General features: G+C 37.0%; 1 protein-coding gene across 1 annotated transcript in view; it reads right to left on the bottom strand.

Annotated features, from left to right (window-relative positions):
* The window catches only part of LOC127416634 (protein unc-13 homolog C-like), a 190,274-nt gene that overhangs the window by 33,534 nt on the left and 129,328 nt on the right, over positions 1-27,412 (bottom strand). Inside the window, exons 20-24 of the mRNA XM_051656078.1 lie at positions 17,325-17,451; positions 10,912-11,008; positions 6,269-6,412; positions 3,131-3,208; positions 448-525 (exon numbers count right to left, since the gene is read on the bottom strand). Of these exons, the coding sequence (XP_051512038.1) occupies positions 448-525; positions 3,131-3,208; positions 6,269-6,412; positions 10,912-11,008; positions 17,325-17,451 (524 nt within the window). The remainder of the gene's footprint in view (positions 1-447; positions 526-3,130; positions 3,209-6,268; positions 6,413-10,911; positions 11,009-17,324; positions 17,452-27,412) is intronic.

Below are 27,412 nucleotides of genomic sequence, written 5' to 3' on the forward strand. Positions count from 1 at the left end.
ATGGATGTGGAACAACATGAGGGTAAGTAAATGATAATGTTTTTTAATTTTTTTATTTCTGGGTGAACTATTCGTTTAAGACAAAAGAATGCCTTGTGTTTGGCTGGAGAGCACTGGTCTTGGAGAGACGGGAGAGAAAACCAGTCCACACACCTTGCAGAAGACCACAACGCCTTCCTCCTGGTGCAAGACCCAGAGGAGACGGGGACAAGATGAGAAAGAAGGAGAACAGGAAAAAGGACTCAAGACATTTTCATAACATAGTTAGAGATGTCTATCACATTTAGAAAATAGAAAAAAACACACACATGCAAAATTGTCGTGTTGATGTTACAGCAAGGGGTGTTCTTGAATTTAACTCACACAGACATACAAAATGTTAGTGGGAGAACATTGTTCTGGTTTAGGTCCAAGACACACTCAAAACACATAGGTAAGGTAACTGACCTGTTTTCCGCCCATAGACTCAAACATCTTCTCCAGTTGGACTCTGAGCTGTTGAATGTTGTTCAGGAGGATACAGGCCTGTCGGGAGAAGAGAGAAAGAAGTTAAGTTATGTCATGACTGATCCATTGTTTTCCTTTTCAGAAACATGCAATCTTCAAAACTCTCAGCCCCTAATAATACTAAAACTAAGAGTCAATTGTTGAAGAAAAACTCTTTAAGGATATATACACAAGCATTAATTCATTCAGATGTTGATGGTGGTGATGGACGCTGGAGCCATACACCTCACAGAAGCCGAGATGAGTTTGCACATCTTACTCTCATCAATGGCAGTAAATCTGAATTTCATCATGTGAAATCTATGCCTTCATCTCTCCAGAGAAATCCCCAAATTACACAAATGAACACAGCTGTATTGATTCAAACGCTCATTTGAATGCATGGAAATATTTATCTTTTTCGCACCAAAAGCGATCGTGTCCCTTTAGAAGACATTAATTTAACAGGCGGTGTCTTGTGGATGATGTTTATGTTGACTGTTCTGGTGAAGAAAGAAAGTCATGCACACCTGGGATTTTATGAGGGTGAGTAAATAATTAAAGAATTTTCATTTTTGGGTGAACTATCCCTTTAAAATACATACAACACAATGTATTTATTGTATAACTACATGATGTTCTGCAAAATTCTCACAAGATTCACATTTGCTGCCAATGCAGGTTAAGGTTTAGCAATTCAACAACATATATGTACATAATAATTACACTGAATCAAATACATAATATAAAGTGGGTCCAATTAAAAATATTAGGTTATGTTGGTTCATTATGCATTAACTAATGGTAACATACAGTACACTCAAAAACTATTTTAGCCTATTTTTAAGATTTATGCATTAAAATTTCATAACAAAATTCCATAAAATTGAATTTTGTAATGTTTAACAAAAAATAATGAATAAAATGTACATTTTCAGGTTTTTTATTTTACTTTATCAAATATTAGTCAATTCAATTTGATAGAATTTTGTTATGAAATTGAAAAGCAATAAATCTTGATACAACTTTTAATGTTTTAAACAATACTATTATATGTTGAAATGAACTTTAAACAAGATAAACAAGTGATTATTATAGAAGAAGTAGTAGTAGCATGTTTTTTTGCCACATAAGAAACAAAGGCTATTTACATGGCAAGAACAAATTGAAATCAATCAATAAATTAAAAAAAATGTATACAAATAGATAAAAACATACAAATTAAACAAATTAAACAAATAAATAATCTTCATAGAGAAAATATATTAAAATCTATAAAAGATTCTAAAAATGTGATAAATATTCTAAAAGTTTTCCTGGCACAATCTTATTGTAAAGTGTTACAATAATATCTTTATAATAATTATCTTTATAATCCCTACCCAATAGATTAGTAACACCGTATATTAACGTGTCCCATGGAAGCTCCAATTAAAAATGTTATCAGAACATCATAAAATCAATGTATAGGTTGGTGGTAGACTATTCACTAAGATTGTTGACTAAACTCAAAATCTGCAAGGTCCATTTCTGGTGAAACAGGAGAAATCATCTAGGGTTAAGTGAACAAATCTTATACTTGTGAGCAAAGCACTTGACCTGCAGGTTACTCCAGGCCAGACTTATTTATTGCAATGCACTTTGGGCGAAAAGTGTTAGTTAAACGGCAAACAACTTTTGAATAGGTTTGTGTTGACACATATGAGCTAGAGATTTGGCAGTCAAGCTAAATGTCAAAACACTCTTGTATTACCATCCTAAGAGTTAATTGGACAGGTAAGACTGCGGAATTAGCGCAGGAGTCCATAAGCAAATTAAAACTGGTTCTAACTCTTCACATCCCTTCCTAAAAGTCAAGTGTCAGCTCTGTGACAAATAGGTGTGAATCTTTGAATCTAAAATATTAAGCATCTGTGCTAATCGAACGGAGGTGCCATTGTCTCTCTGACAAGAGCTGGCAATTTCACACAGTCGTAAATTCAATTTAAGCCAATGTATATAAACTGGCATGGCGGTTATTGAGTTTATTTATAAGCCATTGGACCATTTAAAGATGTAGATATTCTTAGGATGAACCAGGCTGTCAATTAAGCGATGGATGAGCCGAGAGCAGCGGTTCTATCTTCCGAGACAGCACAAAGATATGTCTTTAATTACCAGCCACACGCTTTTCTCTCTCACGGCACTTAAAAGATATATCTGTTTTTCATTCTACCGCAGACGTCCTGCTTGTCGGGCTTTTATAATCATTACAGAAAGACACAGTGAAAAATTTGAGGTAGTACAAAAGCAGCAGAGTTAGTGTGCTGGCAGTCATTTTAAACAAAAGAGTAAAGTTAAAAGAATGGAAAAGGGAAACAGGATGTGAAACGGGGACAAAAGAAGGTCTTGTGCTTTATTTGTCGTCTTCATGCTGCCATTTGACTCTTGGAAACGAAGAGATAACAGAACGTGGCTCCTATGACCGCCCGGCTGGTCTCCATGGCAACGTTCACAGAGTATGTCCTCAGATAATCAGATCAAGCCATGTTCATACACTTGCAGGGTCATGACTTTAAAATACACTCACATTTCATGACCAAGCAGTTTCTTACTGTGTAATTTTAGGTGCATAGTTGTGTGTATGTGTGTTCTGTATACTCGCCACTTTCTCCTTGCTCAGATGGTTGGTGAAGTCTTTCGAGATGATCGCCGCATACTGGAGAAGGACTTTATTTATGGTCTGCAAATGGAATAAAACCACAATGATTGCTTAAAAGGGATAATACACCCAAAAAGGAAAACTCTGTCATCATGTACTTACCGTCATGTCATTTCAAACCCATATGACTTTCTTTCTTCCAATGAACACAAAAGAAGATGAAAATCAGAATGTTATCCTCAGACACGTTTCACTTTCATTGTATCGAAGAAAAAAAAAGATGCTAAGAAAGTGAATGGTGCCTAATGCTGTCATTCTGCATAACATCTCCTTTTGTGTTCCCTGGAAGAAAGTCATTCAGGTTTGAAATAACATGAGGGTGAGAATAACAGCATTTTTGAGTGAACTATTGCTTTTATTTTATAATGGCTTTAAAAAATGTAAAATATCACACACTGATTCAAAATTGAATATCCAAGACAGTTCACTTCTATGCCAAAGAGCTATTTATCCAGTATTAATTTAAGTAACATTACTGTATTAGGTGGTGTTTGCAAAGGCAAGCATCACTATTACTATTGTTTATACTTTGGGTTAGGAATTGTAACGAAACCCTAAACCTACATATAAGCAATATCAATAGTGATGCCTGCATTAATAAATGACATTTACACAAACAACAAACAAAAATGGTGATCTTGTCTCCAAGTACACACTCACTCAAATAAACATACAGGATATCAAGAGTTATAAGAGACTTCCAAAGGATTTCAACCCATCTAATGCGTTTTCATATTCTAAATGTCTCTAGTGAATGCAAATGAAATGTAAAGGGCAGAGAGGGAGAGTAAGAGAGAAATTCCCAGAAACCACTGTACTCCTCTAAAAGGATTATGAGTAGAGAGTCTTGCAGGAGGCATAGATAACTTCATACAAACTCAACATGAGAAATCTATTACTGCAGACTTAGCAGCCGCATATCATTTACCACCCCCATTTTTATATTTACATATTTATTACTATATTGTATAAGTGTTTTATTAAGTTAAGTGTTTTATTAACTTCCCTTGGCTCCAAGTAGCTAGCCAGCACTGGAGCTGATGGGCTTTTAAGTAAGTAAGTACCTGGCAACCAATCAGAACACCCTAGCAATAGCATAGAAATGCACGTGGACAAGCAGCACTTCTAGTATTATGATTAACCTCGCCTATGTTCATTATAGTGTTCACCACTGTCTTTTAATTAATTCCATCTGTTACATTTGTGATTCATTTTGTTTGAAATTTGAAGGGTCTACAAACAGTTTGATCTTATGTCTTGATTTATATGAAATTTTTTTACTTGGGTGGTGTAAACAGCTACATGACCAGAGCCATTTAATTCCACTGCGCCCCTCTGAAAGAAGATGTCAGTGTCAAAAGTAATACCTGTTGTATTATACATACAACTACCACATTTGGTACATATACTGTTTAAAGTGTGATGTTACTTTATTATTTACAATTTTCTATTGGGTCTTAAGAACTGTGCAGAATTTGACTTTTTTTCCATCTGTGAATAAAGCACATACTTTAACTTTTTTTTTTTTTTGTTTTTTTTTTTTTAGAAAAGGCATGTAGTTTGTTTTATTGGGCCATCCAAAGAGTAAAATACTTGTCTTCACATAGCTGGGAAAAATTGGGATTAAATGGGCTAATGTCAATTCAATAAAATCAATTCCTGTATTGACTGAATGGGCCGGCTGTATAGTATACAAATATACAGTGCAGACAAAGTCATGCCAATAAATCACACTAGACTGCATTGTGCTTAAGTTGAACTGAGACCATCCGTATGTCTGATCAAACATTCTGCACTCAGAGGACATGGTATTCTGACAGAAATAATTTACCAGCAATCTCAAAGGTTCCTGTTAACCTTTCAGATGCACCCCAAACACAGCATGCGCGCACATACAGTGTAATGTTTAGTAAAGTCAAGAAGGCTAATCCACTCAGTGTAAACCTGCTCAGAACCTTAATTAAATCCATCTTCTGCCTTTATCCAAATACCCAGCACTTCTTCCGACAGTTACCGAGTGGTTCACTGCACATAAGACGTACAAATTATGTTCTGTTTAAAACTTTTTCTCATTTCTGTTTCTAAATTAACTATTTATAGTGTTTCATAAACAGATAGATCTATATCTAAAATCTGACTGAATCTGCCACTTTAAAAGCTAGTGTAAAATAGCGCATTTACTGTACACATACATGCTACTACACATAAATTCTATATTAATCATTATGTGCCAAACGTAAACACCCTAAAGTTTTCTTTTGTGGTTTATTACAGTTATTAATATTAATTAATTGAATAAATTACTGAACACTGGTGTCTTATATACTGCTGCCCCATGCATTATAGTGATTTCACCATGGTTAAGGGGGTTTAATCTGCTTTGCCTCATGCAACACCTTTAATATTAAAATCACTGTAACATACAATCTTAAGTGGATTGCTTTAAAATATACACAATATATTAGTTTATTACAGGACTCTCTGGATTACTCGATTCTGATCAATTGCACCGTTCAGCGGTCTGATATTTCTGAATAATGAACGCACATCCAGGGATAAATGATCAGTCATCCGGATATTGCAAGTCATCTTTCCTATTTTTTGTATCACTCTGCGATCTCTACAAATAAGCTAAAATAAATAAAAAAATAAATAAATGAATGTCCATTTTTTATTTATTTGGCAAGTAGTCTTGTAATAAGATGGATAATGAGCAGTCAGACAGTAACACCAACAAAACTCCAAGGAGAAATTTAGCTGCTTCTAGAATCTCCACAGTCTCTTTCTTCTCACATTATAACACATCTTCAGCACAAATCAATATTTCATTTTTTTTATTTATTTGGTAGAGAACCATGTTATAAGTGGCATAATCTACTGTCAGTCTATCTTTATAGCAAAATAAACCCTTCTGCTATGCGTCATGGGTCTATGATCACACTGTCGGGTTTATTTTGAGATAATGAACAGTTGACTGTACATTATCCCTTATGTGTTCTAGCTTTATTGTAATCCAAGTCCAATGATTTTATAAACATACACTTGTATATTAGAAACATTTCAATTCTGATTCTCTCTTACCTTTGCGAATCTGTGCATGAAGTGAGCGAGGGCTTGTGGATTTGGACATTCTAGCTTCTTTATGATCTCAAAGCTTTGATTCAACTGTGTGAAAACATCCACCACCGAGCAGGAGAAGAGAGCATGTTCTGATGTTTGCTGGAACTGGACAATGCAAACAGGACAATTAAAACATATACAGATATTTATGCCATGCAGTAGGGCAAATTATCATTTGGATAACTCGGACTGTGCTGGAATGTAATGTTTTATTTGAGCTGATGTACAAAACAGTTTTGCTGACCATGTTATCATCATGGTGGTATATGTTTCTAAAAATATAAGCATATACAGTACATAATCTTAAGGTATAAATAAAGTTCCCAAAAAGAGATTTGCTGCTTGGAAGCTTTGCAGCTTTGCCATGGAAGACCCTTTTAAATTCTATGTTGTTGGTGGTGTTTCTTTTTTTTTAGAAAACCATAACTAGTGGTCCCAAAATTCAAGCAAAACATTGCACAAAAAGATCACTGTTACGTTTTCAATGCTACAACAGTAGATACAGTGACATGCAAAATTTTAGGCACCCCGGGTCAAAATTTATGTTACTGTGAATAGTTAAGTGAGTAGAAGATGAACTGATCTCCAAAAGGCATAAAGTTAAAGATGAAACATTCTTTTCAACATTTTAAGCAAGATTAGTGTATTATTTTTGTTTTGTACAATTTTAGATTGAAAAAAAGGAAAGGAGCACCATGCAAAAGTTTGGGCACCCCAATAGATTTGAGCTCTCTGATAACTTTTACCAAGGTCTCAGACATTAATTAGCTTGTTAGGGCTATGGCTTGTTCACAATCATCGCTTGGAAAGGCCAGGTGATGCAAATTTCAAAGCTTTATAAATACTCTGACTCCTCAAACCTTGTCCCAACAATCAGCAGCCATGGGCTCCTCTAAACAGCTGCCTAGCACTCTGAAAATTAAAATAATTGATGACCACAAAGCAGGATAAGGCTATAAGAAGATGGCAAAGTGTTGTCATGTAGCCGTTTCCTCAGTTCATAATGTAATTAAGAAATGGCAGTTAACAGGAATGGTGGCGGTCAAGTTGAGGTCTGGAAGACCAAGAAAACTTTCAAAGAGAACAGCTCGTAGGATTGCTAGAAAGGCAAATTAAAACCCCTGTTTGACTGCAAAAGACCTTAAGGAAGATTTAGCAGACTCTGGAGTAGTGGTGCACTGTTCTACTGTGCAGTGACACCTGCACAAATATGACCTTCATGGAAGAGTCATGAGAAGAAAACCTTTCCTGCATTCTCATCACAAAATTCGGCATCAGAAGTTTAAAATGAACATCTAAACTGATGCATTTTGGAAACAAGTCCTGAATAATCATTTAAAATACAACTTTTTGGCCGCAATGAGCAAAGGTATATTTGGAATTTCATGAAAAGAACACCTCTCCCAACTGTTAAGCACGGGGGTGGATCGATCATGCTTTGGGCTTGTGTTGCAGCCAGTGGCACAGGAAACATTTCACTGGTAGAGGGAAGAATGGATTAAATTAAATGCCAGCAAATTCTGGAAGCAAACATCACACCATCTGTAAAAAAGCTGAAGATGAAAAGAGGATTGCTTCTACAACAGGATAATGATCCTAAACACACCTCAAAATCCACAATGGACTACCTCAAGTGGCGCAAGCTGAAGGTTTTGCCATGGCCCTCACAGTCCCCTGACCTAAACATCATCGAAAATCTGTGGATAGAGCTCAAAAGAGCAGTGCATGCAAGACAGTCCAAGAATCTCACAGAGCTAGAAGCCTTTTGCAAGGAAGAATGGGTGAAAATCCCCCAAACAAGAATCGAAAGACTCTTAGCTGACTACAAAAAGCGTTTACAAGCTGTGATACTTGCCAAAGGGGGTGTTTCTAAATACTGACCATGCAAGGTGCCCAAACGTTTGCTTTGGGCCCCTTTCCTTTTTTGTTATTTTGAAACTGTAAAAGATGGAAATAAAAAAAAAGTAATATTGCTTAAAATATTAAAGACATTTGTCATCTTTAACTTTATGCCTTTTGGAAATCAGGCCAACTTTAACTCGCTTAGCTATTCACAGCAACAGAAATTTTGACCAAGGGTGCCTAAAATTTTGCATGCCTCTGTATACTCTTCAAAATGAAGACAAAATGTATTCTGACACTTTCTGGTTTACAAATGCCTTGTTTTATTCCATTAAAAATCAGCTTGATACCAGTATCACTGCAAAAAATGGCTCAGAAAAGTGAAGTTAGATAAGAAAAGCACTAGCATCATTTGTTTGCTGATGTGACTTGCTTTAATATTTTGTTATCTAATGTTTTAATAATGTTATAAATAAAAATTAATAATTACATCCACAAATGTATAAGTGGTTTACACTTAAATAGTTTCTTTTAAGGGCCACTTCTTGCACCAAAACTGATTCTTGATAAGAGGAGAATTCTTGTGCTGCAAAGACCCTTTATTTATTTGGAAGACACTGCACTGATATGACTCATAACCATGGGGAATACCTGCCAACATAACCTGTGACACAATTAACCTGTGACTCTGGCCTAATTCCCCAGGTGCATCTGCCAGCGAACACAAAATAATCATTAGACAATTAACTCAAAGGGCTGCTCCATTAGCAACTTAATTGTAAGAGCTGAAACTCACAAGACTTGAACTTGGGTGCATTTCAACAGCCAAACACAGTTAGCAAATAGTACTGGCTATAAATAAAATTCAAGCTCTGCTGAACCCTCACACATGCCACCCTACATTTTAACAGTTTCTCTGCGGCGCTAATCTGTGTCTGAAAGGGTTGGTGTGCAATTATATTTCTCAGAGTCAAAGTGGGCCGCCTGTGACCACAGTAGCTAATGCGCAGGGCATTATTAATGACACTAAATAATTTGTGTTTTTATCGCAACTGGTTTCGGGTGTAAGCAATTAGCATATGAAACCAATCACAGTGGCTAGATTTATTTTTGTCAGCTGGGTGAACAGCGAGCAGGAAAAATGCATATTTTTATACTGTGATACAGTAACAGCCGCTTGCATTCAAACCACTTCAATCAGAAATGTTTGTCCAATGTATACACAGTTACAATATTTCCTGAGCACTCATCAGCCGTGTGCATTCAATTTCCCAGTCTATCCGCATGTTTGATTCGATTCATTGTGTTTACGTACACTCGCTATGAGAAAAAGTGTGTATGGAACCACACACAGCAACATAAATTATGAGTAATACCTGCTGAAAGATATAAGACATTTTTTTATGTTATATTCACACTCCTATTTAAAGAGAGGACTTATTGAAATTGAAATAGTTCAAATCTTCTCTAAATCTTCAGAAATGATCATATTCATTTAAATAAGCTGACAGCTTAATTCTCTTCTCTCCTTTTATTGTTTTTTTTTTATTACTATTCTATATAATTGATGCATTTTATTGTCTTATTCTTTTAATTCTATTCTCTTTTATTTTATTTAACTCAGCATAGAGTTTTGAAACTCCTGGACTCACAAAATGAATTGCAATTAATAATTTTAATCTACAGACATTCCTAGTTTCTGTTAACCTGTTGATGTGCATTAAAGCAGAAGTACCAGGAAATATCTTAGCCTTCTGTACATGGGGGGTCTTTGAATATTGTCTTGGACAAGGGGGGGTCTTAGAGTCAAAAAATTTGAGAACCACTGGTTTAAAGAACCATGGTGGAAACTAATTAATTTTGATCATAATAAGCAACATTTGATTACATTTCTGCATTTAATCCAAAGTGACATACAATGCATTCAATGTATACAGTGTCATCACTTTGCGTGTTCCCTGGTAATCAATAATCTTGGCATTGCTAGCACCATGCTCTACCAGCTGAGCAACAGGAAAATAAAGTTGTAATTGTTAAATGTTGATGGCAATTTAGTTTGCACTGTTTTCCATTTTGTGTACTTTTGATGAAGAATAATGATAAAGCCTGCCAGAAAATACTACACATTAAACCAGTTTATGAAGCGGCAGGCTTGTGCATCCATACAACTTTTAGCATTTTTCTCTGTGACAGCACAATGTCTTGTAAACCGTTCAAAAATCTATTCTTACATAAATTGTCCCATTGAATTGAATGTCACAATTTCTGTCAAAATGTTTTATTAATGGATGGTTTACAAAGACATACATTTTGCTTCATGAATAATGCCCTTGGTGAGAATGTACATGATTTACTATGAATTGTTACAATTTACACAGAAACTCCTCATGTTTTATGAACAAAGCCCTAAAAGTGTATCCTATGGTCTTCATTTTGTTGAAATGTACATGTACTGAAAATGTGTGCTGTCTTTGTTATGAAATATTATAAGTGAAAAAGAAATATTAAATTGTCCAATGTGTCCATTTTATTCCGACCAAAATCACTTGAATACAAATCACATTGTAATTATGATTACCAAAGAAACGTATATGTAGGAACCTCCCAGGAAGACTTAAATGCCTCATAGAAGCACAAGAGTAATGTTGCATTTAGTATTAATGCGACGTTTGGATGATAAAAGCAGCGTTAGACTATTTACCAATTTACAAAAATGCTCTACAGACACAAGGTAACAATTTTAAACTCAGGAAAACTCTCACCCCATCTTTTTTATCTCTCTCCAGAGCTCCATTAAGGAAATCCATGGCTACATCTTCATTTTCATCCAACCACTGAATAACAAACGGCTCAAACCACCTGTAGAGATAAAACAGCATGAGTGAAAAAAGGCATAAGTGTTATTCTAAATCAATCAATGAAGATAACATCACTAACAAGATTTTTATATTTATGGAAGAAAATGTAAATGGTGCTTGCCCCTGCAAAACTTGCCAGCATGATGCTAGGGTGTTGCTAAATGGTTGCTAGGACATTGTAAATGTTGCTAGGGTGTTCTTGAGGGTTGCTTACTGTCCAAAGTCGAAAGAATCTTTAGCTTGGGTCCCTCCTTCATTGTAAGTCTAATTACATTTTTCACCTGTTTTATAGTCTGCCAGGTGAAAATCATATTTTTAATTGACCTTTCACTAAGCTCCACCCCCTTGGCTACCGTTGCGCACTCCGACAAGCTCTGCAGAATTTCCCATAGGAATGAATGGGAGATTGCTGTGAATGGCGCGGTATTTGGCTAAATATTATCATAAACAGAATCGATAATATTACTAAGTGGGCTGGAATAAAGAGTAACATTGTAAAGCATATTTATCTGATGTTATCTGTAAAAGAAATTGTTAGATTACACAGTAATTTGATTGAAAACTCTGCAGTCTGTGAATCAGAATTGAGGCAAATGATCATCAGTGAATCAATACGTAAATGAACTAAAGTTAAGTTGTGGCTTTAATTTACCTTGGAGGAAATGTAGGTGTCCTCGCTGATGTTATACATGCTCATTTGGGAATGAGGAATGACACACTTTAATCCATAACATGCTCTTCTCAATATTTATTGAAAGAGAATGAAAAAAAAAAAAAAAAATTGTTACCTTGTGTCTGTAGAGCATTTTTGTAAATTGGTAAATAGTCTAACGCTGCTTTTATCATCCAAACGTCGCATTAATACTAAATGCAACATTACTTCCTATCCTTCCTATTCTGTTATTTGTCTGGACTCGGGAATAAAGAACGTTTATTGTTATGGATGCGATACACAATTTCAGATTAGCAGGGAATAAAGTGCACAGTAAGCTATGAGCCTAAATAGCACAATACATAAATCTTCAAATGATAAAATCACATTAAAGTCAAACAAAAATAATCTCTGTGACTGCCTGCATCATAGTAGGCCTATTCTTAATCAATGGAAAATGCCTAATTCTGCCCAGGCAGGTTCACATTCCATGAGGCTGCGAACATTACGGTTTATAAACCTCTTCGAGATGCTTTGACTTTAAATGATTTAGCATTTAACTTGTGTAATTGTTGTCTGCACACCAGAGCAAAAGGGGGAAATAAATAGTGGCTCACCGTTTATCAAGCGCTGAATTTTTGCCAGGTGAAAAACAATCTAGAATCATATGTAACAGCCACATTAAGTCATCAGAATTTTGATTTGTGACACCAGCACTGTAAATGCTTGATGCAGCGCAACAAATGATGAAACAGAACACAGGTATCTCGAAATGCGTTTATAAATATTAAAGTTATTTTAAAAAGTGACGGTCCTGCGTGGTACACTGAAAAAGTGAGTTGTGGCACAACGATCAAAGACATTGGTCCAGTGCGTGTTAACATGGCCTCGATGTGTGAACAGCCCGTAACTCGCCCTAATTGAAAAACTGACCCGAACCTGGCCCAAAACCTATAGGTTTGTCGGGTACCGTCAAACTCAGATTGGGTTGAAGACCTTACACATGCAGAATAAACGAATAGTGATTTTGGTATTTGAATACCATGCACATCCCTACTTTTAACACATGATTTTGGAACAGTTCATAATTAAAAAGTAGGCGACATATAATTGGCCCTAAGACACTGCTCCAAACTTTTCTTCTGTCAATTTGAAAAATCCAACCAAATCTGCCAAGCGTCCTGTAGTGCATAAAGGTGAATGTAGTCATGTCATGGTGGGCCTCCATGGTGTACCGGCCCATGGGCCTCACTGTTCTTAATCCGTCCTTGGACCCAGCAACAATGGTTTTTAAATGTTTGGGATAATTTCGATAAAATCCTGCGTGAAACTACTCAAACACACAATACTGCCATAGGCTCTCATTGTAAAAAGTCAAACGCTTGGTCAAAGTCAAAGATCTTATAGTACTGAGATAACAACCTTTGCGGTTCTATCATAGATACAGTAGGAGGGGGAAAGCGAAGCACTGTTACCATAGTTACTCATACATTCCTATGAGGACAATGGGGAGAAATATCCGATAGATTTGGCTATTTTAACAACAAAAAATATGACGAAAAGCTGTTGTGTAGTTTTTTTGCACTTCAAACAATGCCAAAAACACAAAACCGGTTTTTTATTGACCGCCAACTGACGGAAATATAAGCCCAAAGAAGAGCACTGCGGTTGCAAGCTTTTGAGTCATAAAGTAGTTTCTTAGCAGCGCAAGGCCACCCCAAGACCGAAGTTTACGTTTATGACTTTCACATTAATATTTTGTAATTCGATTGGTCTCTTAAAACATTTGTATTTATACCTTTTAATATGATTGATTATTAATGAAATGACTATACACATAAAATAGCTAAACTTTCACATTTCACAGCAACTTTACTAGAAACCCCATTTACAAAACACTTTGCCAAACCGAACTTAGAAATGTTTGATTGGTTAAAGGATGAAAAACAATAAGCAGTGCTCCACTCCGATCATGAGAAGTTTTCTTATGTATCTTGTCTTGTTTTCTGGTGTTAACTCATCATTATGTCTCTGCTGGAACCGCTGTTGTGATGTCGATATGATAATCGATTTACTGTAGTCTTGAATCCGCGCCGATGTTTCCCAAATATATTAAAGCATATATCCATCATATGGTTGACTGCAGCCACAGTGCTCTTCTTTAGGGTTCTATTTCTGTCAGCTGGTGGGCAATAAAAAAAAAAAAAGTTTTTTTTTTTTTTTTTTGGCCATTGTTTGGAGTGCAAAAAACTAGACAACAGCTTTTCTTCATATTTTTCATTGTTAAAATAGCCAAATTTGTAGGATATTTCTCCCCTTTGTCCTCATAGGAATGTATGAGTAACTATGGTAACAAGGCTTCGCTTTTCCCCGCGCTAAACCACGGCCCCATGTATAACGCGTTGCCAACTGTGACAAGAGGACAAAGTCCCTTTGGAAGGGATGTATGAGGTAAATTTTAGGATAGTTATAATAATGTAGAGAGAAAATAAAATAGATTTTAGGTGTACTTTTAGTCTAATACTTTATTTTAAATATATATTAATATAATTATACATATTATATACTCTGCACCCGTCTACTGAGGTACTTCAACTTGGGAATTAACATGACTTGTGTTTGAACATAATATTTATGGGAAAATTGGTGTCATTATTTTAGACATTTCCGTTGAAGCAAAGAATTATGGGTTGTGAGTGCCCATGAAGGATACACCTCATGCGTCCTCTGAATTCCCGTGAAAGAAGGTCGCATTCGAAGGCTGCATTTGGGGTGTCCTACTCACTTTTCTGAAACGAGACAGCCTTGATGATGGATGCGGCCGACAAATGCAACCTCCGGAGGATGCAGCCTTTGAAACGAGACACAGCAAGTATCTATCGGAGAGAGCGTAACGGCTGTAACTGTCAACTAGCATTTTACGGCAGTTTGCTGATGCTATACAAATGAATGGAGAGAGCCGTAAACTGACACTTTCTGGTCGTAAAATCGTCCATGACTTCTCTTATAAAACATCAATTTTATCATAGTAAACTCCACACATAGTTCACTCCAAAAGGATTGTTTAGTGTTAAACATGTTGAAGAATAGTGGACAGGTGGTTAATTCATTAAAATTAAGTTTATTCAGATTGGTGAAGCATCTCCTCCATAGACATCCATTCGAAAAGAACAGCCTACCACCCATACAACGTATATGGAACGGACACGTTTCACTAATCTATGCTAACCTTGTAGGCTTCACTATCAGAAGGGCTTTGGTCAGAGTAATGGCAGTGGTGCAACAGTTGCTAAGACAGGACTGGCCAGAAATGCTTTGAAGGCGGGGCTTAGCGAAGGGTCAATTGCATAAGCAATAGCACAACTCTCCTTGCTGTCACTGAGATGTCACTGATGTTTATAAATACGATGGGCGGAGCAGATCTCCAATGCTGTCACACCCTCACATCAAAATCAATTCTCCTCAAGGTGTTTTTGATTGACAGCTGTGTGGCTCTTCCCTGATGCTCTGTCTCATCTGTCAGCCCACCTCTCCACACTCATAACTCACATTAATGAATGAGTGACTTCTAATACACAAACAGCGTGTGTCGACAGATTCAGGACAGCCGTATGATGCAATCAAGGTCCAAAATGAACACACACCTAGTGCAAATGCATGTAAAAACTGGCTTTGGCCATTTGGTTTTCACTGTTTCGATTCAATGTTTTGCACATGTGTGTTAGCTGGACCAGACAGAATTTATATTTAGCGTGATCTGGGCTAAAGAAGCACAACTTATGATATGAATGTTGTCAAAGAAATGTTTTTATTTTTATTTTATTTATTTTTTTATCCCCTTTTTCTCTCAATTTGGAATACCTAATTCCCACTACTTAGTAGGTCCTCATGGTGGCGCGGTTACTCCCCTCAATCCAGGTAGTGGAGGACAAGTCTCAGTTGCCTCCGCTTCTGAGACAGTCAATCTGCACATTTTATCCCCGGAGACTCCCAGCATGTGGAGGGTCATGCTACTCTCCGCGATCCACGCACAATTTACCACGTGCCCCATTGAGAGCAAGAACCCCTAATTGCGACTACAAGGAGGTTACCCCATGTGACTCTACCCTCCCTAGCAACCAGGCCAATTCGGTCGCTTAGGAGACCTGGCTGGAGTCACTCAGCATGCCCTGGATTCAAACTCGTGACTCCAGGGGGGTGGTAGTCAGCGTCAGTACTCGCTGAGCTACCCAGGCCCCAGTCAAAAATGTTTTAACCAAATATAAATAAGTAATTTGTTCGTAACCATGACCAACTGTTTTGGAGATTTTGTTCTTTCCCCATTCAAGTAGATAGGAACTCTACTTATGCACAGAAAATAGCTGGCTGGAGCTGTTACGAACATTACTTTAAGCGACTTTGCAAGTCATTCCATGTGATTAACTACTTTTTAACAACTTGTAGTATAGCCAAAAGAAATGTCATAAAATATAAATATAAATACATCAATTATTGATCAGCATGTTATTTTCTCTGTACGTTTTTGAGGCATTGATATTTTAATATAAGCCGACATTTAAATTAGAAGCCTAATTTGTGTGCTTTCCAATTCACTGTTGTTGGTCTTCCGTTTAATGTAGTATGGTGAAATAGCATTGGGAGACCACAAGTGGGTGATAGAATATTTATTGTACTCAATACTAAGTCTGTCACCTCTGTCACCATTAAATTTGTGCTGCTGGTGTTTTGCATGGTGTTTCGTTATGGGTAATGTTATGGCGGATAAACAAATGGGAGAGTTTTGGGGAAAGGGCAAAAGAAATTAAGTTTGAAGCTACTGTGGAAGCTTTGAACCCTAGTAAAAAAATATCTATTGATTCACCACAGGCCAAGAAGCTAACAAATGTTATAGCTAATCTCATTGTTGGAGATATGCAGCCGCTTAACATGGTGGAGAGTCCCTTTTGAAACAGGATAGAAGAAATGAAACTGAAGTTTAAGTTACCCTGCTGCTCACACTTTTATAATGTTGTGTTGAGAAATATGTGTGAAGAGACAAATGCTGTTGTGCATACGCAGCATGAGAATGTGGAGGACATCGTTCTTACTACAGATTCTTGGACCTCACAAGCTACCAATGAATACTGGTAAGCCTTTGTAATAGATTTAAGGGTTCGGTGTAGCAATGATTAGCCCTATTTACATCTGAAAAAAATGCAGATATACTGTAAATCGGTAATCTTCAGGAACATTTTCTGATTGATCCCAAGCCTAACAGACAACTACTTTTTCTAAAGGGTAGCTTCGCTGTGGTTTAACTGCTTTAAAGTCAACATGACATGGCATTCACAACCCATTTTATTTACAAAATGTGACATATTTCCAAGTGAAACAGGACACTCAATGGGACAAAGAAAATTAGTATGGGACTTGTTTTTATCCATTTGAACTGGATCAAAAATGTGGAAAAAGAAAAGTTGCTTGGTGGTGTCAGAAAAACAGGAAAGTTGTTTCAGAAGTGGAGCAGGATATTACATTTTGATGAAAGGTCACGAAGACAAACCTTTGTTGTCTTTGGAATAACATGCACGGATGAATCGTGCACAAAAATACCAGGAATGTGTATGTGAAAGTGAGATATTTGAAATGGCCAGAGAGAAGAGGACAGAAACTGTTGGATACTTACAGGGAATATTCCGGAGGAATTCCTTTAAAGGCTGGCAGGTCTCGAACATACTCGTTGTGGAACCATTTGACTTTGAAGTGCAAATTCATATATTCTGTGCTCTTGCATAGACAATGCTTGTTGTGTTCTGAACAGGACAAAAACAAGAAACAGTTGAGTTGTGAGATTACAGTGTTAAGAGTAATGCATGGTGTTTTAAACTCTGTAAATGTATTCACCTTTAGAAATTATACAAACATTATCAGTAAGCAGGGTTGGGGAGTAACGAAATACATGTAACGGGATTATGTATTTAAAATACAAAATATAAGTAACTGTATTCCACTACATTTACAATTTAAATAATTGGTCATTAGAATACAGTTACATTCAAAAAGTATCTTGATTACTGAAGAGATTACTTTGCATTTTATTGTCATTTGTTTCATTTAATATTTAGTCCTTTCAGATGGAAAACATTTATACATATAAATGATGCGATCCAAAGTGAATTTGAACAGCGGTGAAACTGTTACATTCATATTAGCATACAGAGAAGTAAGTTTGGAGCAGAAGAAATATAAATAAACCTTGTGTAACCTTGACAGCTTTATGCTAAGCTATTTTACATGCACATGTTACCAGGCACAATCATATTTTTTTATCAAGAAAATTCACATTGGATCATAATTTCTTTTTTTCTAGTAAGACCTTTTATATAAGGTATATAGTATTATAATAGTATTCTTGATAATAATGTTTGTATTGTTTTCCTGTAAAAATATTTAAAAATCCTTAAAACAAGATCAGTTTGATTAATCTTGTTTTAGAAACAACACTGCATAAGATATTTAGGTTTTTCAGAGAATATATTTTTAACATGTGTATTTTGTCTTACTGTACTGGCAGAGTTTTTAACAGTCAAAACAAGTGAAAAAAATCTACCAGTGCTGAAGAAGTAATCCAAAGTATTTAGAATATGTTACTGACCTTGAGTAATCTAACGGAATACGTTACAAATTACATTTTACAGCATGTAGTCTGTAATCTCTAGTGGAATACATACAAAAGTAACCCTCCCAACCCTGTCTGTAAGTAACAAGCAAAACTTTTCAACAGCTCATTGGAAAGAAATTACCTGTGATATCTCTTTAATATCTCAATTGTTTCTCCTAAACAGCAATGTCATTAAATCTAAAGTCTCCTGCTTCTCAGTTGTTTCTTCTTAGAAACACTACACCAGTAATCTCATGTGTCTCCTCTACAGTTTCAGAAGATAACTCAACAATGTCTCAAACTGTGCACTGTTTTGCCATGATATCAGTGTCTGCGATCAATAGTCAGACATTTCAGTATGAACTAAAAAAAATGTCATACAGATTTTCCAGGACCAAATGATCTGAGCTATGCATTTAACATTCATTTTACAGCTCTACACTCTTACTGTATATTAAAGGATTAGTAACGAACACAAATGAAGATTTTTGGAAGAATATTTCAGTTCTGTAGGTACATAAAATGCAAGTGAATGGGTGCTAACTTTTTGAAGCTCCAAAAAGTACATATAGCCATCATAAAAACAATCCATACGATTCCGGTTTAATTAATGTCTTCTAAAGCGAAACACTAGGTGTGTGTTAGAAATACAATGTTCAGAAAGTATTCAGACCCCTTCAGTTTTTTTCACATTTTGCTATGTTGCAGCCTTATGCTAAAATGCTTTAAATAATTTTTTTCTTCACATCAATCTACCCTCCATACCCCATAATGACAAAGCAAAAACCAGATTTTTTATAACTTTGCAAATCTATATATCACATTGACGTAAATATTCAGACCCTTTACTCATCACTTATTTGAAACACCTTTGGCAGCGATAACAGCCTCAAGTCTTTTTGGGTATGATGTGACAAGTTTTGCACACCTGGATTTGGGGATTTTCTGCCATTCTTCTCTGCAGATCCTCTCAAGCTCTGTCAGGTTGGATTGGGACCATTGGTGGACAGCCATTGTCAGGTCTCTCAAGAGATGTTCCATTGGGTTCAAATCCAGCCTCTTGCTGGGCCACTCAAGGACATTCACAGAGTTGTCCTTAAGCCACTCTTGTGTTGTCTTGGCTGTGTGATTTGGGTCATTGTCCTGTTGGAAGGTGAACCTTCGGCCCAGTCTGATGTCCTGAGTGCTCTGGATCAGGTTTTCATTAAGGATATCACTGTATTTTACTGTGTTCAGCTTTCCTTCAACCCTGACCAGTCCCCCAGTCCCTGCCACTGAAAAACACCCCCACAGCATGATGCTACCACCACCATGCTTCACAGTTGGGATGGTATTGCGCAAGTGATGAGTGGTGCCTGGTTTCCTCCAGACATGGAAATGAGGTCAAACAGTTCTTTCTTCATTTCATCAGACCAGAGAATCTTGCTTCTCACAGTCTGAGAGTTCTTTAGGTGCAAATTCCATGTGGGCTTTCATGTGTCTTACACTGAGGAGAGGCTTCCGTCTGGACACTCTGCCATAAAGCCCAGATCGGTGGAGTGTTGCAGTGATGGTTGTCCAACTACAAGCTTCTCTCATCTCCACACATGATCTCTGGAGCTCAACCAGAGTGACCATTGGGTTCTTGACCAACACACTTCTCCCCTGATTGCTCAGTTTGGCTGGGCGGCCAGCTCTAGGAAGAGTCCTGGTTGTTCCAAACTTCTTCCATTTAAGAATTATGGAGGCCACTGTGCTCTTGGGAACCTTAAATGCAGCCAAAATATTTTGTAGCCTTCCCCATATCTGTGATTCGACACAATCATGTCTCTGAGCTCTGCAGGCAGTTCCTTTGACCTCATGGCTTGGTTTTTGCTCTGATATGCATTTTCAGCTGTGAGACCTTATATAAACAGGTGTGTGCCTTTTCAAATCATGTACAATCAATTGAATTTGCCACAGGTGGACTCCAATCAAAGTGTAGATACATCTCAAAGATGATCCAGAGAAATGGGATGCACCTGAGCTAAATTTCAAGTGTCGTAGCAAAGGGTCTGAATACTTATGTCAATGTGATATTTCAGTTTTTCTTTTTAATTTGGTGTATGGAGTGTAGAACGTTGATGAGGGTGGAGTTCAAACTGCCTCAAACATGACATAAGTGCATTAGCCTCATCTGCATAAATATTCATATGTTGATCCCTTATTAGCAGCTGTTTCTACGGACTGCGGTACTTTACACAAAAGAAGTTTAAGCAGCGGTCTGAGCCAGGAGCTCGGTCTGAGGCATCTCCTCCATTCAGTCACTTGCATTCAAACCGATTCATACAGCTCTCCTTGTTCACCGTTCCATGATGGCACCGCAGCTGACGTATTCAAACCAGCCGAATGAGGCATCTATGTGTGATTCTCTATGCTTTTCTGTTGTAAACAACACTGTGCTTCCATTTGTTTTTTTTTTTGTATTTCATGCATCAGTTCTCGTGAACTTGGCAATGTGCTTGACCTCGACCCTAGTTGATAATTATATTGATAATTTTCTTACACACACCTAGTGTTTCACTTCAGAAGACGTTAATTAATCCACTGGAGTAGAACAGATTACTTTTATGATGGCTATTTTTACTTTTTGGAGCGTCAAAAATTTGGCACCCATTCACTTGCATTTTATTGACCTACAGAGCTGAAATATTCTTCTAAAAAACTTCATTTGTGTTCTGAAGAATAAAGAAAGCAATACACATCTGGGATGGCATGAGGGTGAGTAAATTATGAGAGAATTTTCATTTTTGGGTGAACTAAACCTTTAACAATTGACTAATTTGTGTCTCTTTTTATTTCTAATTGTGTTTTTTTTATTAATTTTTTTAGAAGAAATATCTGAGACAATGTTTATACTTACAGGTAAATCAAACATATAAAAGCCTATCAAAATTGATATTAAACAGGATTCCCAAATAATTGTACTTCTGTAATGTGACCAAAAACAATGCTAAATATATATTTGGCTAATGGTGAAAGTGGAGGTGGAGCAAGTTATTACAATTTTAATGAAGATTATGAAGACAAACATTTTTTTTTACCATCGGAAATAACATGCACTGATGAATCGTGCATAATAAGACAAGGAACATGTATTAATAAAGTAAACAGAGTCAATTTTGATTTCATGTTGACCTTAAAGGAATAGTTCACCCAGAAAATAAAAATTCTCTCATCATTTACTCACCTTCATGCCATCCCAGATTTGTATGACTTTAATCCCTCTGCTGAACACAATGAAGATTTTAAGAAGAATATTTTAGCTCTGTAGGTCCATACAATGCAAGTCAACAGGGTCCAAAACCTTGAAGCTCAAAAAAGCACATAAAAGTAATTTATATGACTCCAGTGGTTAAATCCATGTCTTCTTAAGACATATGATAGGTGTGGGTGAAAAACAGATCAATATTTAAGTCATTTTTTACTATAAATTCTCCTCCCTGCCCAGTAGGTGGTGATATCCATGAAGAATGTGAATCGCCAAAAACAAAAGAAGTTAATCTTTTAGTAAAGAGCGCTTAGGAGGGCTGTTTGAAAGTGAAGATTTATAGTAAAAAGGACTTAAATATTGAACTGTATCTCATATCTGATGACATTTATTTAACCACGGGAGTCATATATATTCCTTTTATGCTGCCTTTATTTGCTTTTTTGGAGCTTCAAGGTTTTGGACCCTGTTGACTTTAAAAATCTTCTTTTGTTTTCAGCAAAAGAAAGAAAGTCATACACATCTGGGATGGCATGAGAGTGAGTAAATGATAAGACAATTTTCATTTTTGGGTGAAGTATCCCTTTAGGTCACCCAAGCAATAGTATGAAAGGGCAGCCTCTGAGCAATTCATATATTTTTCTCCAGAAAACCGGAAACAGTAGAACATTTACAGAGGAATAGGACTGAAGAAAGCACAGGTACAGTAAAGCTTCAGGCACTCTGTTTACATGGTACAAGATGCTATGTTAGATGGCAACTGAAATGATTGCAAGAGTTTTTCCGAGTTGTTGTGGGTTGTTTTGTTGTGACCACACAATTTGAGAGTGACCACAGTGAGCTGAGCTCGTCCCAAACTTGTCAAACAAGCTGAAATCTTGCACACCTGTGCAGATACACAGCAGACCGAGTCAAAGTCTTGCAGGTCTGTAGGGGCGTCTGGCAGAGGCTTTGATATACTCTGACTGGTCACACAATAAAGGTAATAGAGGAGTGTGGGTAGAGACAGACACGGCTGCAACCCACAACAGCTGCTACTGTTAATACACACAGCGAGAGCAGAGACAGAAGACAAGAGCACCCTGACAGCCATTAGAGATGGCAAGAGACAAACAGACAGGAAGTATAGCTCATAAATGACTTTAGGAAAACAGTAAGAGAAGAAGAGAAAATTTATTGCAATTGTGCAGGAAATAACATGCAACTACAATGATACACGTCAGAAGGAAAGCTCTCTGCATATATGTATGGTAATCTCTCAGCTCTGACTGAAAACATGAAGATGCATCCCTTCTGACAGACTTAAGATCAAAAATGACTCCACGCAAGTATGTGAATGCAGACGCTAAATTTCGTGCATTATTGAGTTCCAAAACAGGCAGACAGTCTCAACATCTCTGTAAGGGGCGCTATAGTGGACATGTGTGAACTGTTCGCTTATATGGTGAATTTTCTCTTTAAATCTGACTACTGTCATGGTGGAGCAACAGTTTTAAGAAACAATTGCTGAGCAGCAAAGTTAAAGTAAATATATTTATAGCAAGTTACATGAATAATGACACATCCCGTTTAATGACACAGTCTTTTGAAGGTAGTTCTATCGCCCTCTTGTGTACAGAGGTTTGTTACCACCACGGTAACACAAGAACGCACATTAAGCATTTTTCAGCTGGACTGCAGCGGCAACGCTTGCCAAGTACTCACATTTGCATACACATACTTGCATAAAGTTTGTTTCTGGCCATAGTCACATCGACTTTAGTATTGCATGGTATACCAGTAAAATGTAAGTTTCACGGTATACAAGCCTAAAAATACCAGTTGTGCTACAGTATTTTTTGAACAATTGTACCATAAATATTGCAATAATGTAAGTACCATTGTATGTGCGGTGACTACTATTATTGCTCGGCTCTCTGGAATGTTTTATTCTAATTGGTCAAATGTAACATTCTGCAGTCAAATATGGTCGTTATTGCCAAATAAACCAGTAAAGGGGATCAGGACCCGATGCAAAGCAGAGCAGATGGTATAGACCTGAAAGGGTTTATTTTGTGATAATGACTGCCTGAACACACAGTACATTATTGAACTTATTTACGCAGATACTTACCAAATAAATATGTAAACAAATGGACATGAAATTTTGATTTGAGTTTATTTTATTATGTGACAAATAAAATAAATTCAACAGACTAGCACAACTATGTAGGAAATTGGTTACTAATGTCAGGGGTGTTAGCAGAGATGAGGACCCAAACGCAGAGTAAAAAACCAAAAATACTTTATTAATAAAATAAACACAAAATCCCATGAGGGGGAAAACATAAACAACCCCGAAGGGGACAAAAGGGTATCCAGACTGGGGCAGAAGGAAACAAGGAATCAGGACCGACTGGACCGAACTGGAACCAGGAAGGGGATCAGGACCGACAAGAGCACTGGAAAACATCTACAGGATCGACTAGATAACAAGATGAACTCGCACTGGACAGCACACATGAGGAGATTAAAATAGGGAGAGAAATCAAACGGGTTAACAAGACAAGGCAGGTGAGGCTAATCAACAAGTGAGCAAACAAAGAGGCGGGGTGTGACGTAAGACAGAGAAGCACGCGGAGATACAGAAACAATAACAAAGCCGCGTGTTCTCACAAGAAGGCAAAACATCTGAATGGATGAGCACATATCGGCAAGTCAATGAAGCGATATCAACTCATGCCAATCGACAAACAAGATGAGAGAAGACACTTGTGTGAGAGTTCGGCCACACACACACACACACCCGACATCTTACCGAAATGACCGAACCTCAGCACAAACATGAAGACAGCTCGCGACCTGGGTACACAGAGCAAAGCGAGCGCAACGCGCATCTGCATATGTGAGAGACAGACACAAAGACCGACATAGATTATCGACGTGAGTGCATGTAGCCAAGATATCACAAGCGCGATGCACCCATGTCAATAACAGACAGACAAGGAGTATAAATGTCTGGGCCCCGACACGGACTGAAACTGAACTAGACAGGAAGTCAGGACCCAGACACCAACTCCAGACATGAAACACCACAGACTGAAGAGCACGTGGCAGGGAATATATCCAAAACCGTGCGCTCACAAAAGACAGACATGGGCGGATAATGCCACGGTCCTGCCAGACCAAAACCCAGACTGACAGATTGACAGGACCATGACAACCTAAGACAGAGGTTTTCAAACTTTTTGATGCAAAAGGACCCCAAATATGGCGATCCCATTGCAAGGGACCACCGTCTTGAAATACTAAAAGACCAGGGCTTTTACTGCATTGAACATTTTTTAGAAGCAAAATTTTGGGCCGGTGAAACAAATTTTATGCGGAGTGTCTATTTACACTAAGTGCAAATAGTCCATCTTATTGGCAGAGGCTATTTACACTAACTTCGCCCACCACTGCTCAGACCAAACTAAAGACAGCTATGATAGATTTATTTGGGGTCAAATGCTGATCAAATGAAAGTGGGCATATTTGAATTTTTCGCAATGGGGCAGAGAGATTAAACTGGTTAACGGATTAGACATTTAGTGGATTAAGGGACTGGAGAACTAAGTGACTATTTGCGCTCCAATAGTCTGGTGGAAACACATGATTTTATAACAAACTGCACCCCCATGTGCAGCTGTAGTAGTTCTTGGTGTAACAACGGTATGCGTATGTGTTGTCATGCTGGAGATTTGGGTTCGAATCCCACACATTGATATACTTTTCCCATAAAATTAACCATGGTTTTACTGTAGTAATATTGTAGTAACCATGTGTTTTGGTTGAAACTATATAGTTCTGATGTACTAGCCATGGTGTTCCTACAGTAACATGTTGTTAATAATAGGTAATAGTTACCATGTTTAATTTTGTGGTTACTATGATTTTACTAGAAAAATACTATGGTGATACTATGGTTACTGAAGTAAAATCATGATTAATTTTTGTAAGGTATGGTTAGGGGTTGGTGTAGGGTGTCTGTGGGACTCCAAATAAACACAATAAAAATGCTGCAGTGATGCTACTGTACTGTATGTTAGCATTTAAACAGGGGTGTAAGAGTATCTGCCCTCGATATGAGAGCTCCTGTAACAGGATAGAGCAGAGCGGATCACACTCGCGATTAAACTGGGCTTCCCTCGATATCATGGCACAGACAACACATGTTAATTTTACATGAGAATACACTATTTTAATGCGCTATGGAGCAGTTCAATCATTTCAAATGCTTTTACAGCTCCGACATTCTGAATATCACTTAAGAAGGAAAGAGAAAAAACCTGCACCAGCATCAATTACAATACTTCACACATCTACACATGAACACCCTTACTAATATTTATCACAGTAAACTGCAACAAAATTTTTCATTACAACTGTGGCAGTTGAGTTAGAAAAAAAATATTTTAAAATGGGTTTAGGCTATTTTGTTTTTCATAACAAATAAACTCATGGCATTACAAATGTAACTGTTAAACAAGGAAAGAATCATGGTAAACAAAGGGCTTGTACAATGTAGAATAAAATTCTGAACCTTTATACATTTTGAACAAAGTCATGTTAAATATTGTAATATATTTCTTGATGATGTTTGAAATTAGGAAACAAACTGGCCTAGTTTGGCTTCAGATATTCCTAGAATCACAATGATTCCCAAATCATTAAGAGCCTGTTAAAGGAAAACAATATCTGTTATGGAGTAGGAAACAAACATTTCCTCTATAGAATAACAGTACCAAATCAATAAAGTGTTTTACTTATGAATATTATATTGAGTCATATAGAAATAAGCTGTTAAGTTAGTTTGATTTCCCATAGCACCTTGAAGTACAAAAACTGTTGAATTCAGAAGTTTCTAGATGCACAGATTATCAAAATAAATAAAATGAATTACAAACATGACATGCAACTAAATAGGTTACATTTTAATTGCAATAATGTACACACACACACACACACATACACACACACACACACACAAAACTGTCTACATCAGCCACTACCGTAGACCATTTTGACCCAGGAAAAACCCTGAAAAAAGTTATACATTTTCATGTGTAAACACCCATTTATATTGTCTAAAAGTTAGTTAACAGCAAATATTTTTTTTCTATCTACTAATGTAGTACATGTATAAACCTGTCAAAAAAAAAAAAAAAAAAAAAAAAAAAACTTTTTTTTTTAAAGTAAAATGAATTTGCAGTCTTTAGAAATCAGAATGAAACAGTAACAATGTCAAATTCGTAATTCAAAGAATTAATTTTTACACCCTTTTTCTCTGAAATTTTCAGCAGATCCCCCTAGCACTCCTTCATGGCTCCCAGTTTAAAAACCACTGAAAACGCATGGATTTTGCAATGTTTATGTCTTTCATCCACACTAGAAATAACTGGTAATCACAAGGTTGCTGGTTCGATCCACACAGCCACCACCATTGTGTCCTTGAGCAAGGCACTTAACTCCAGGTTGCTCTGGGGGGATTGTCCCTGTAATAATGGCACTGTAAGTCACTTTGGATAAAAGCGTCTGCCAAATGCATAAATGTAAATGTAATGTAAATGTAGATATGTAAGCGCAGCGTAGTTCTAGCAGGAAGACTAGCAGCTGTACATCATCGCACCATCAGCTAGGTAACTCCTAGCCAATCACATGCAAGCCATTGCTCATAAGTCTGCTCACAATCTATCTCCGGCAGGATCTGATGATTCCGAGTACAACTTCTTCGGACCGCCAGACGGGGCTTATGCCAACGAGAGACATTACATTCCTGTTTTATATTCATCAAATAAATGTAATCTAAAACTTTACTCAAATCTGCGAGTCTTCCTGATAGAACAGCATTTTCCCTTTCCAAAAA

Source organism: Myxocyprinus asiaticus, chromosome 26, assembly GCF_019703515.2.
Source record: "Myxocyprinus asiaticus isolate MX2 ecotype Aquarium Trade chromosome 26, UBuf_Myxa_2, whole genome shotgun sequence".
NCBI lineage: Eukaryota > Metazoa > Chordata > Actinopteri > Cypriniformes > Catostomidae > Myxocyprinus > Myxocyprinus asiaticus.